The sequence below is a fragment of the Prionailurus bengalensis genome, chromosome C1 (assembly GCF_016509475.1).
Source record: "Prionailurus bengalensis isolate Pbe53 chromosome C1, Fcat_Pben_1.1_paternal_pri, whole genome shotgun sequence".
NCBI lineage: Eukaryota > Metazoa > Chordata > Mammalia > Carnivora > Felidae > Prionailurus > Prionailurus bengalensis.
The window spans coordinates 30,368,358-30,381,727 of NC_057345.1; the positions used below are offsets into that span (position 1 = coordinate 30,368,358).

The 13,370-nt window shown below is 42.8% G+C and overlaps 1 protein-coding gene across 1 annotated transcript in view; it reads left to right on the forward strand.

Moving 5' to 3' along the window:
* Positions 1-13,370, forward strand: part of MACF1 (microtubule actin crosslinking factor 1) — a 331,566-nt gene that overhangs the window by 136,937 nt on the left and 181,259 nt on the right. The window contains 4 exon segments of the mRNA XM_043578675.1: positions 1,658-1,747; positions 4,316-4,411; positions 6,435-6,512; positions 10,068-10,160. Coding sequence (XP_043434610.1) covers positions 1,658-1,747; positions 4,316-4,411; positions 6,435-6,512; positions 10,068-10,160 — 357 coding nt within the window.

The window sequence follows — 13,370 nt, forward strand, 5'->3', positions numbered from 1 at the left end:
TTATTTTGTTTAGACTTAAAGTGGTGGAGAAAATGTTAATATTGCAGATTAAACCAAAAAGTGTGTTATACCTGTATTCACATTGTGAATAACACAAAAATTAAAGAAATGTTCCTTTGAAATTTGAAAGCTATTACCCAATTCATCATGAACCATTTTCTCCAACTGGGTAATCTACCCATCACCTTCCTACTCCTTTACTCACACAGGTACAAACACGCATCTTGCATGTTTTCACCTCTGTACCTTGTCTTCTGTGGTTTTCCATCTTCTGTCTTTCTATCAAAACATTTTCTAATCCTTCCAGTTCTTTCTCTTCCAGGAAGTCTCCCCAGATATTTCCAGCCTTTATCTTTTTTTTTTTTTTTTTTTTTTTTTATTAAGTAATCTCTGCACTCAACTTGGGGCTTGAACTCATAACCCTCAGATCAAGAATCACATCCTCTACCAACTGAACCATCCAGGCACTCCATAGCCTTTATCTTTTCGGACTCCCATTCTGTTTGGAATGCTAGAATATTACAATTGGAAATGACTATAGTACAGTTTTCCACTCAGATGTGGAAATCCAGTATCCCAGTCTCTGCTTGAAGAATTCAGTGACTAGAAACCCACGACTTCTGAAAGTAGCCCTTTTTATTGTTGTCTAGACAATTATTTATATTGAAAATTAATCTTCCTTATGCTTGCCACTACTAGTCTTCTGATTCTGTGTTGTGTCACCCCATGGAGTTGTCACTGGACTTGTAACAAACCAGAAAACCTATTTCTGCTTCCTGCAGCTATGTGACTTTAACTTCTCAAGGTCTCAGCTTCCTCAGTCCCTTCGTGGATACAAGAATAAACTTCATAGGGCTGTTGTTTGGTTTAAATAAATATAAAATAAGATTATGGCTGATTATAAAGCATAGTAGTTAATGGCAAAGACTAAATTCAGAAAGACCAACCTGAGGCCAGTTTTCCCACTTGTAATCTTGGGCAAGTTATTTAACACTCTGTGCCTCATTTCCTCACGTGTAAAATAGGAATAACACCTGCCTTATCAATGTGAGAGAGAGATGAGATAACGTGTACAGCATTCAGCATGGTGTTTGACATGGACCACATATTTTTCCAAAGTGAGATCTTTTTTCCCATAGTTTCAGTTCTAAAATTGGAATTATTTTTCTCACAAGGAAAATAACCCTCAAATTCACTATTAGAAATATTTGGTAAGAGAGGAGTTAAAATATAGGTACATCCTGTCAAACACTGGGTACCTAGCATTTTTGTTTCCTTTGCACTCTAGAAGGCTTTTCTGATTCTGACTGGACTCCTCCATCTGCATTTGTCATTGTATCACATTTTGGTCCATAATAATTCCTGAGAGGTTTCAGGATGGTTGACTCTCCATCTCCTTGTCCAGTCTTTCTTGAATATTGTTTAGAGTTGGCTAGAGTATGTAGTGGATCTGGCTTCTATTTTAAAAACACACATACATTTCTGGTAAGTGTTACCATTTCATATGTATTGTACTCCAAAACTGAAAATTCCTGAATTTTATTATTGTTTCACATTTCAAATTCTTTAATCTGTGTTTACCTAGAATCAAAAACTCTTGTGTAGATAATAAGAGATTTTAAGACCAAATAAAAATCTGTTTCATTCTCATGCACAGGTCCGCAAGCACATCAATGATCTTTATGAAGATCTGCGGGATGGCCACAACCTAATCTCTCTGCTGGAGGTGCTCTCAGGCATCAAACTGGTGAGCTTCTCTCTTCTTCTCATGAGTGACCTCGCCCAAACATGGCCCTGTTAATGACATACCAGTCCATCGTGTTGAATGCCAGGACAGTGGCCACCACTGCCTGCTCTCTGTTACTTGGGAGAAAGAAGTAGAAGACATTATTGGTGCACTTTGCTTCTAAGTCATACTTACAGTTTTAAAATGATGTAATTTCATCTTAATGTGAATTGATGTGTCATATTCTCATTTCTTGATGGAATCAGGTATCGGTTTTATACCTTTCATATGCATTTTTTTTCTCCTTATTTGTTCTTTATCTACTTGTTGGTACACTATTTCAGGAACAATAGATTCACATTTAAAGATTTTTTTTAGTGGGATGCCTGGGTACCTCAGTCAGTTAAGTGTCCAACTCTTGATTTCGGCTCAGGTCATGAACTCGAAGTTCCTGAGTTTGAGCCCCGCATTGGGCTTTGCACTGACAGTGTGGAACCTGCTTGGAATTCTCTCTCTGCCCCTCCCCTGCTCTTAGGCGTGCACTCTCTTTGTCTCTCTCTCTCTCTCTCTCTCTCTCTCTCTCTCTAAACAAATAAATAAACTTAAAAAAAATAAAGATTCTTTTTAGTAAGGCATATTTTTCTTTCTAGAGTTTTCTTTCTAGTCTATATAGGTGCTCCTATTTTCCCATCTGTTGTGAATTGTTTTATTTTCTGTATTCAGCTAAGGATATGAAGTTTACATTAAAAGCCCTGGTATTTAAGGGTGCCTGGGTGACTCAGTCGATTAAGTGTCCAACTCTTGATTTTGACTCATGTCATGATCTCACGGTTCATGAGTTCAAACCCCGAGTTGGGCTCTGCGCTGACAGCAGGGAACCAGCATGGGATATTCTCTCTCTCTCTCTCTCTCTCTCTCTCTCTCTCTCTGTCCCTTGCCCTCGCCCTCACCCTTTCCCTCTCCCTCGCCTTCGCCCTCTCCCTCTCCCTCTCTCTGCCCCTCCCCTGCCCACATGTGCTCTCCCTCTCTCTTTCTCTCTCAAAGTAAATTAATAAACTTAAAAAAAAATCCTAGGTATATAGAGTTATTTTTTCCAGTCCACCTCACTTTCTTCCTTCTTTGATTCACTGAATCTCAGAGGTTTGGAGAAGTACTGAAGTTGCTATCTGAACACAGTTCTGGATGCAGTACATTTGAATTCCTTGGATAATTAAATATGCCTGCCTACTCCCAAATGTGTTAAGTAAGCATTGCTTGTGGGAAACACCTATGTATCTAAAGACAAATCTGCCTGAGCTTCTTGGCTTATCAAAATAACCCCACTTGTGGGTTCTTTGTTTTCAGGGGGGTGGGGTGGACAGAGAGAGGGAGAGAGAGAATCCCAAGCAGGTTCCATGCTGTCAGCACAGAGCCTGACGTGGGGCTCTGTCTCATGAACCATGAGATCATGACCTAAGCCGAAATCAAGAGTCAGATGCTTGACTGACTGAGACACCCAGGTGCCCCAACATAGTTTTCATTTAGAAAAGTCCAGGGGTAAATACTGGAAACATCTCTGGGGGAAAACATGAACTGAAGTAACTCAAGCATTCATTGCCTTTGGTGAATTCTTAGTCAGCATTTGCTGTTTTTGAAGAAGGGAATTTAGCACATTAGATTTTGCTCCTTAAGTATTATTCACCTTCTTCAAGGATTGGGGCTTGGCTTCCCATGGGCCCTTTGTTTTGGTTTCGCATCTTTTTTGTCTTATGGTAGAATTACTTTTATGATTTTTCCCCCTGAGAGAACCTGAGTGGAGCAGGGGCAGAGGGAGCAAGGGAGAGAGAACCCTAAGCAGGCTCTGCTTCCACTGTGGGGGTACTCAATGTGGGGCTCGATCTCATGACTGTGAGATCATGACCTGAGCCAAAATCAAGAGTCAGATGCTTAAACTGACCGAGCCACCCAGGTGCCCCTACTTTTATAATTTTTAATGGACTTAAATTGACAGATGCTTTTATTAGCACAGCCACTACTGGCGAATTCCACTTCTTATCTGGCCCTCATTTATAAATCTCATAAGTAATCATAATGTCACTTTCACATTGCTGGACTTTAACTCACAAAGTTACATTTTGGGCAATTTGGCTGGGATATTTGATGAACTTGTAGGGATTTTATATTGAAAGTGATTCTTTTTTGGTGACGTTGCTTATAAAACCGTCTGAAAACACTCCAATCTAATTTCTTTGCCTAACCTTTGAAAACGTGCAAGTTGTTTATGGAGATATTCATAGCATATCATCTTTTCACTGAGAACTATCCAGATACCTCTTTCATGATTATTCTCAGAGTCTCCTTCTCCTTTAGTTGATTTACAAAAAGAGAGAATGGGCAGCCATGGAGAATTGAAGATGTGTTTCAGACTAAGTGTTCAATATAACCATGTGATCTGGTCTTGATATGGTTTTGCATGTTTTGGGTTGTGGGAGGGTATTTTCATATTTATTTTCACTTTTTAAAAAAAATGTTGCATTCATTTCCTTCTCATTTTTGTGTTGTGAATTTCCTGTGACTATGTCATGTTTTTGCCTTGGTTGGTGGCCAAAGGAGCCAGCAGGGCTGAAGACCCTCCGTCTCGTGAGCATGCCCTCCTGGCGCCATACAAACAGCGAAGAGCAGGAGGAGGAAGATGAGGATGATGTAGTAGGTCCTCCTGGGATGCCAGGATCCCAGCCAGCACCGCAGGGCCATCAGAGAGTCTGAGGTTCTCGAGGTCTCCAAGTACCTCAGTTACCAATCACCTTCTTCCCTCTGCACCTGGGAATTTCGGTCCCAAAGAAAGTGGTTAAAACTAATTGTGCCTCTTGCCACTGTTAGATGATCCTGGAGTGGGGGTTGTTTTGCTTATCTGAGAGTGGTTGGCACAGAAAGAATAATGGTGTTTGGAGGTGTCAAGTGCCTTTGTGACCTGGAGACCAGTAGCTTTCTTGGTGGCCTTGCTGTGTTGTCTGAGTCTGGATTGCAGAACTGTGGAAAGTTTAGTTGAAGGCATGACAGTTAATTGCTCACGGCTCCACACTTGAGACTAACTCTCTCCACCCTCTGTAGCCTCCAGGTTCTCACCACACACCATGTCATTTGTTTTCAAAACAGCCTGTAGTTTGCAAACCACTCACTGCATGGAGATACGCTGCTTTTGTCAATAATATCTCTAGAGGACAGAGATTTTAACTTGCATGTTCTTAGGGTATTTATTTTTGGTGGGAAGTACCAAGGAATAAAGAGAAGAGTGTGTGAGAAGGGCATTTCCTGTTTGTGGGCCCTAAATTATAGCCCATAATCTTTCTCCAGAAACAGGGATTAAGCAATATCCCTGTTTCCTGTCCTCTTAAAGTCATTTTTCACCTCTTTAGAATCTCCCTTCCCATTGCCTTAGACTCTTCACTTTGATAGGCTCTGTCATCCTCAAAGCCATGTTCACAAGTAGTTTAGCTGAAATGACTGGAAAGAGGTTCTTGCTAGAGGATTTTCCTAAACCTTTGACTTAAGAAGTTATCCTGTGGCCCAGAGGCGCCTCAACATCTCTGTAGATTATCCTCATTTGGGAGTGTTGTTTAGAAGTGTTGGGGGCACCCAGAGAAATGCTTCTCCCCTTATCTTTGCACGCATTTGGTTACTTTTTGTGTTTCAACCTGGGACGATGTTTCCTCTGTACAAGCACCTGGCCGCATAGCTACCTTATTCATCCACCTTTAATTAGTACCACTTTGACATTTACAAATGAGTTGGGTATATATAATCTAGTAAGAGTGATGTTTCAGTCCCAATTTTAGTAAAATAAAAGCAACATTGGAAAATGAGCAGGAGAAAAGGTTCCAGAGACAGATAGCCACCCCTTGCATGCTGTCACTGGGTACACTGATTTTAGCCACATTTGGATGGATAGTAGCTGAGCTATGGACAGGGTACCAGGGGCACGGGATGGAGATGAGCTTCTCTCCAGTGGCTTGTATGACATCTGGGACTGAGAGACTAGCAGAAAATACCTTTCTTTGGAATATCATTGTTGAGTGGCCCTACTCATCAAGGTTTTCATTGTTGTTGGTATTTCTTATTGAGGTCCAAGGTGACTTTTTTAAATGGACACCCATCTGCCTGGAAAATAGGTTTCTTCCTGATTTTTGTCTCTCGTTTTTGAGTTTTTCACTTGTTTATTGAGCATGTATAACTCTTCATTCCCTGGTTTAAAATTGGCTACCTCTAGCTTCTTTTGCCAGGTTTTTAATAAGGTTGGCTCTAATTACTGTGTAGTATGCAATTAGGACTTTCTGCCCTTTCCTTAAAATAGCATTTAACTGTGATTTTAGGAGCCACAGAGCCAGAGACTTTGTTCCCATTAACTGCACATCCAGAATCAGGTTCTGCCGTATATGGCCACAGAAGACCCTGTACAGGAGCTGCGGCACTGATTCGACACTAGTAGTCTACCCACACTGTGTGTTCTCAGGAGGCACAGTGGGAAACCAGCATCATGGAGGCCTCAGAGAGCACGGCGAAACACACACAGGCCTTGCCACTAAGGGGTGCTTTATGTAATGCTCCCCTGGCTGGCTTCAACCACGAGGAATTCTGTGTGGTCTTTCAGTCCCTGAAATGAAAAAGGATGGGGCTCTGCATAGGTAAACTGGTGTAGCTAAAATTACCATCTCTTTTTGTTTGTTTGCAGCCCCGGGAGAAGGGCAGGATGCGTTTTCATAGGCTCCAGAATGTGCAGATTGCCCTGGACTTCCTAAAGCAGCGGCAGGTAAGACACTTCCATGCTTTCCCTATTCTGCCATGGAGTGTTGACATTTGACCCTTACTTAGGAATGTTTTCAGTGTCCCTAGTGAGCCCTTGGTAATTGCTCCATCTGGCCCAGTCTGAGTCTTGTTTGCTAGTGAACGATTTCATTATGGCTGGACAAATCATTTGGTGGTCCTTGCATAGAATCTAAGGCCTTCCTGAATGGGAGAGTGTCAACAGAGAAGAGCAAGATGCTAAAGATGGAAACTTATGGACTCACCTAAGGTGGGGGTCAAAAGGAAGATGGAAAATAAATTGTCAAAGAAGATGGAAAAAAGTACCTGATCCAGCAAGAGGAGAAACCAGAATGCTACATGATCCTGAAGAGTAGATGAGGGGCTGGTCAGGATTGGCCATTGTGTTGGTGCCACATGAGGTCTGAGGCCGACAAGCATTGGTGACTTGAAAACAGTCTGAATAGAGCAGAAGAGCTCTTGGAGTTAGCGGGTTAGAGCAGTTTAGTGGGCCTGGATATAAGAAGGGAAAAAAGTTTTCCACGTGTTTTTACACATAGGAGGAGAAGCCAGTGAAGAGAGGCAGACAGGGATGAGAGTGAGGAGGAGTGCTGACAGTGACAAAATATCAGCCCTGGGAGATGCCACAGAGAGGTTCTAGCCCAGCGTCTTCATTTCCTAGATAAGGAAAGTGAGATCTGGCGGGGTGAAATGACCTGCCCCAGAGCGCACAAGCTAGAGCAGAGCTGGGACTTCCACCCAGGCCTCCTGCCATGGAGTTCAGTGTTCCTGCCACTGTCCATGCTGTTTCTACACACTGCCCCTCCCCCTGCCCCACCCCTGCTTTCTAACGGATGGAAACAAATTCAGGGATTGAGGGTGAGATCCTGAGCACAGCTGGTGTGGTTATCTTTGAAAAAGAAAAGGAAAATGCCGCTTTCTTTGACATACAGGGAAAAGGAAGGAGGAGGGATGAAGATGCAGGGGTGGGGTGGCGGGAAGGAAGATGGAAGAGGGGGTCAGAGAGTTTGTCTGCTTGGAGCCAGTTGAGTGGAAGAGATCGGTCTAGCTGTGGGCGCCAGGCAATCACTCAGGCCAAGCTGGACGTTGAATGGTATGCATATTTTTAGAGTTAGTTCATTTTCATCACTCTTATCAGTATTTCTCATTAACTTGGGAAATTCTTTCTCTGTGCTCCCAGAGCAGTTTACTTTCAATATAACATCTACTACTTTATTATTTCTCTGTTTGCTCTCATGTACTGCAGGCCCCGTGAGGACCGGAAATGGGATCTTCCTCCAGTTTTCTCTTCATCACCTGGCATAATGAATGGTCCTTAATCGACACTTAATAAATATTTGTTGAAATAAATTGACAAATGAAAAGTGGTGGGAGAATTAGAGGCAGTGTTTAGGGTACTGGAGAAAGCAGCATTAGAAATGTCTGTGTGTAGAGCTGGAAGGACCCTGGGGGTTCTTAATAGGCAAGGGAGAATGAGAAGAATCGATTAGCTACAAGTCTAAATAAGGACCAACGGTAGATTTGGTTATTATGATCAGACTAAAGTATGTGCAGATAAGAACAGCGGACTCAGAGAAGGGCAGGGAGAACTCTAGAACAGCTCTTGGTAATGGGGAGGTCTAAGATGTAGTTGTGTAGCTGTCCAAAGTAGAGGAAAAGCGTAAGTCCTCAGAATGGAGAACGTACATGAATTGTGCAGATGGGGTGATATTTGGGTCATTGAGATGAGTGCTAATAAGATCACCACTTTTAGGATTTAGGTGCTAAAGTCATCAAGGGTTAGTAGAGATTGGAAGGTTGTTTGCAAAGTAGACTTCAGAATGGAAGGGGCAAGCTGATGGGAGTGGGGCTGAGGAATGTGGACATGGCTAATACCACATCCTCCCAACTGTGGGTCAGTGATTGGTGATTAGAAAACTGTGTTCTCGATCTAGAAGAGTAGCCTCTCCTACCTGCAGTATACAGAAGAGGAATGGAGATACAGGTGTCTTAGTTGGTTCAGGCTGCTGTAACAAAAATACTATCATGTAGGTGGCTTATAAACAACAGAACTATATTTTTCACAGTTCTGGAGACTGGGAAGTTCAAGAGTAAGGTACCAGCAGATTCAGTGTCTGCGAGATCCTGTTTTCTGGTTCTTAGACCACAGTCTTCTGGCTGTGTCCTCACATGGTGGAGGGGCAGGGGAGCTCTCTGGGTTCTCTTTTATAAGGGTGCCATTCCCATTCATGTGGGTTTCACCCTCGTGACTTAATCACCTCCCAAGGGACCACCTCCAAATACCATCACAATGAGTGTTAGAATTTAACATATGAATTTTGGAGGGACACAAGGATTTCACCTGTGGTACCAGGTCACTGTTGGTGTAGGGGGAGAAGTGAGGTCACCAGAGTTCTTTAGAGACACATAGGTTTCAGTTCAACTGAAGAGATAAAGAGAGGCCAGCTCAAGGGCAGTTTGTCACAGTTGAACGGGAACTCCATGAGGGTCTGACAGAAAAGGCTCTCAGGGGCTGGGCTGCTTTTCCTGGTGCTCTCACAGTTTCAACACTGAAAGTCCCACATCCCGGGAAATCTCTCAGTTTCCAGCATGTGGGATAGCAGCAGATAGGGCCTGTGTGTCTATGCACATTGTGTTATTAGAATGAGATTTTACAGGTAAAAACAGATGCTAGTGGAGGCATGGGCAGGTGTGGATATCTTCAGCAGAGGAGGGAAAATGGAGGTGAGAACAGGCCAAAGAGTAAGGGAGAGGGGCTTGCTATTCCCTCCCATGGGAAAAAAAAGAAAGAAAAAAAATCAGCGCTGTGATGACTTAATAAAAAACAAACTCATGATACCATGTGCTTATAAGGTTGCCTTGCTGATAGGAATGCAAAATGGTACAATCATGGGGGAAGAGAGTTTGGCAGTTTTGTCTAAAGCTAAACATATACCATATGACCCAGCAGTCCCACGCCTGGGAATTTACCCTGTAGAAATGAAAGCATATGCTCATGAATCTAGGAGCTTTATTCATCACTGTCCCAAACTGGAAACAACCCGAATGTTCTTCAGTGGATGAATGGGTAAACACAGCATAGTCTGTTGATACGATGGAATACTACTAAGCAGTAAAAAGGAGCAAACTAGTGATACATGTAATAACAAGGATGGAGATCTCCAGGGCGCTATGCTGAGTGAAAAAAAACCCCAAAAACCCAGTATCAAAAACTTAAATACTGTCTGATTCTATTCATACGACATTTTAGAACAAGTAAGATGGGGAACGGATCAGTGGTTGGCAGGAATTAGAGGTGAAGTCAGGGTGTGACCACAGAGGAGCAGCATGAAATCACCTTGTCAGGGTGACAGAAGTGTTCTATTATTCTGACTGCGGTGGTAATTATGCATCAATACAGACATTCAGACTCATAGAGCTGTACTTGCGTACATATACCACACACAATCAGTTTAGTTGGATATAAGGATGAAAATCTGCAAAAATGAAATCAAAACCAAAAGTCCCAGAGCTCTGAGATCAGCTTCTGTTTGTTTTCCAGGTGAAACTAGTGAATATTCGCAACGATGACATCACGGATGGCAACCCCAAGCTGACCCTGGGCCTGATCTGGACCATTATTTTGCACTTCCAGGTAGGGCCTGTGAAGTTTGGGGTCATTGTTGCTTGGCTTGGATGTTGCCTAGAAGGAACTAGAAGATGTGTAGCCTTCCATGGTTAGCGCCAAGCCTTTCTTCTCTGTGTGTGGCCGTGAACAAGGGTGAGAGTAGAAGTAGCCTGGGGACAGAGCTATTGCGGCCTAAACCCAGAACTTCCTGATCATTGCATGCTGAAATGGGATTTTTCACTGGTTTGTGTGTTGGCCGGTTGTTAGAAGTCTGCTCAGTTGGGTCAAAACTGACTCTATGGGGACTCACAGTATGGGCCGTTTGATGCTTTTAGAAGGGTGGGGTGAAGGGTTGTAATCCTGCTTTGGTGTAGACTTTTCCTCATCTCTAATGATCTTAAAACAAGCCTGGTTAATTATAGCACTGCCTTAGTCAGTTTGGGGTTCTGTAATGAAATACAGGTGACCTTAGAGATATTGCAGATTTGGATCCAGACCACCACAATAAAGCAAGTCAGATGAACTTTTTGGTTTCCTCGTGCATATAAAAAGTTATGTTTATACTGTAGCCTGTAAGTGTGCAATAGCATTGTATTTTTAAAAAGTGTACAGACCTCAATTAAAAAATAGCTTATTGTTGGGGCGCCTGGGTGGCTCAGTCGGTTAAGCGTCCGACTTTGGCTCAGGTCATGATCTCGCGGTCCGTGAGTTCGAGCCCCGCGTTGGGTTCTGTGCTGACTGCTCAGAGCCTGGAGCCTGTTTCAGATTCTGTGTCTCCCTCTCTCTCTGACTCTCCCCCATTCATGCTCTGTCTCAAAAATAAATAAACGTTAAAAAAAATTTTTTTTAAATAGCTTATTGCTAAAAAATGCTATCATCTGAGTTTCAGTGAGCCATAATCACTGATCACAGATCACCATAACAGATACAATAATAATGAAACTTTTGAAATATTGGGAGAATTACCAAAGTGTGACACAGACACAGATGAGCAAATGCTGTTGGAAAAATGACACAGATAGACTTACTGATGCAGGGTTGCCACAAACTTTCAATTTGTAGAAAATGCAGTTTCTGTGAAGTGTAGTAAAGTGAAGCACAATGAAACAAGGTGTGCCTGTACCATAGATTAGGTGGCTTACACAACAAACACCTTGTTCTCATGGTTCTGGAGGCTGGAAGTCTGAGATCAGAGTGTCAGCATGGTCAGGTTCTTGGTGGGGGCCCTATTCCTGGCTGTCTCCTCACATGATCTTTCCTTGGTGCATGGGTACAGAGAAAGAGATCTCATGTCTCTTCATCCTTTTGTAAGCCCCAGCGTGGGGGCTCTGCTTTCATTACCTCATCTGAAACTAATTACCTCTCAAAGGCCCCCACCTCCAAATATATCACGTTGCAGGTAAGGGCTTCAACACGAATTTTGAGGGAGCACTAACATTCAGTCCACAGCAAGCACCTTAGCAGCTGGGTTTGTATATGGGCTGGTAAGCACAAGCTTGTTGCTTCCATCATACTCAAGAGCAGTGGCATCTTGGTAGTGTTCACATGGTCACATAGCCTTGTTGCTGCTCCATTCCTAAGAAGGGAAATCCTTTTCAAGTCTGGATTGCTGTTGGAAAAATACAGCCTTATTTTTATAAAAAGACCATCTTGAATCATTTTAGCTCAGCCAAACAAAGCTGTTTCTCAGACAGCTCCCCCATACACAGTCCCTGTATATGAAGCTGATAGATTAGAGGGAGCATTTTTTGAGCAGGTAAGAAAAGAAGGCTAATATAAATAACTCAAGGAATGGACTCCAGGGACCCAAGTGACTGTGATGTCCTAGTTGGGGCAATAGTGCCACCTGCTGGTTAGAAGCAGAACAGCAGATGTCCCAGCATTCCTCATTACCTGAGAAAATTGAGTTTGGGGCTTATTTCTTGTGGCTCTGGTTTGGAGCCAGTGCTGGCAATCTGGAAAGTGTGGAAGTAACATGTATTTTTGTGCCATCACAGGGTGTCTTTAAGCATGCTTTGGATATAGGGATAACCAGGAACATGAACTTGGCAGGTGTGCCTTAGCAGGGTGGGTGTAAGAACTTTGCTGAGCTTTCATGGAGCAGTAGAGGTATCCCCTTAGAGCCCTTAAGAACAGAGGAGTGTTGTTGTTGTTGTTGCTGTTTTTAGAGAAACTGTTTTGGCCGTTTGTATTTTTGCCACAAACTTGTCCCCACCGTGAGTCCCAGTGTCGGTCTCATAGATGTGAGATAAGAGGACTGTGTCTACACTATGTCTCTATTTATCTTGACTGTAATTCAATCTCTTTTTAAAAGGGAGACTCATAGGCCAAGGAATAAAAACTGAATTGGTTAATCAAAACTTTGCTGGGACAGAAGAGATGGAGATAATGGAACCATTGTTTTCCTGAACAGCTCCATCAGGAAAATGTGTACCTTCTCTTTCTTTAAAAATTAAAAAAAAAATTTTTTTTATGAGAGAGAGAGAGACAGAGCATGAGCAGAGGAAGGGCATAGAGAGGGAGACAACAGAATCTGAAGCAGGCTCTAGGCTCTGAGCTGTCAACACAGAGCCCGATGTAGGGCTTGAACTCAGGAGAACCGTGAGATCATGACCTCAGCCATGACCTAGGCCAAAGTTGGATGCTTAGCCCAACTCAGCCACTCAGATGCCCCTTTCTTTAAAAATTTCTAGGGGCACCTGGGTGGCGCAGTCGGTTAAGCGTCCGACTTCAGCCAGGTCACGATCTCGCGGTCCGTGAGTTCGAGCCCCACGTCAGGCTCTGGGCTGATGGCTCAGAGTCTGGAGCCTGTTTCCGATTCTGTGTCTCCCTCCCTCTCTGCCCCTCCCCCATTCATGCTCTGTCTCTCTCTGTCCCAAAAATAAATAAATGTTGAAAAAAAAATTTCTTATGAAAACCTTCAAATATTGATAAAAGTAGAGAAAACAGTGTGAAGAACTACCATATACCTATCACCTATCCCGACAGTTCTTAACTCATGGCCAGTATTATTTCATCTATATCCTAATCCACTCCTCAAACCCCAGTAGGTTATCTTGAAAGAAATCCCAAACTTCATGTAATTTCATCTGTATGTAGTTCAGCATATATCTCTGAAAGATAAAGATTTCTTAATTTAAAAAAATTTTTTAATGTTTATTCATTTGAGAGAGAGAGAGAGAATGAGTGAATGAATGAATGAATGAGCGAGGGAGGAGCAGAGAGAGAGGAAGACAC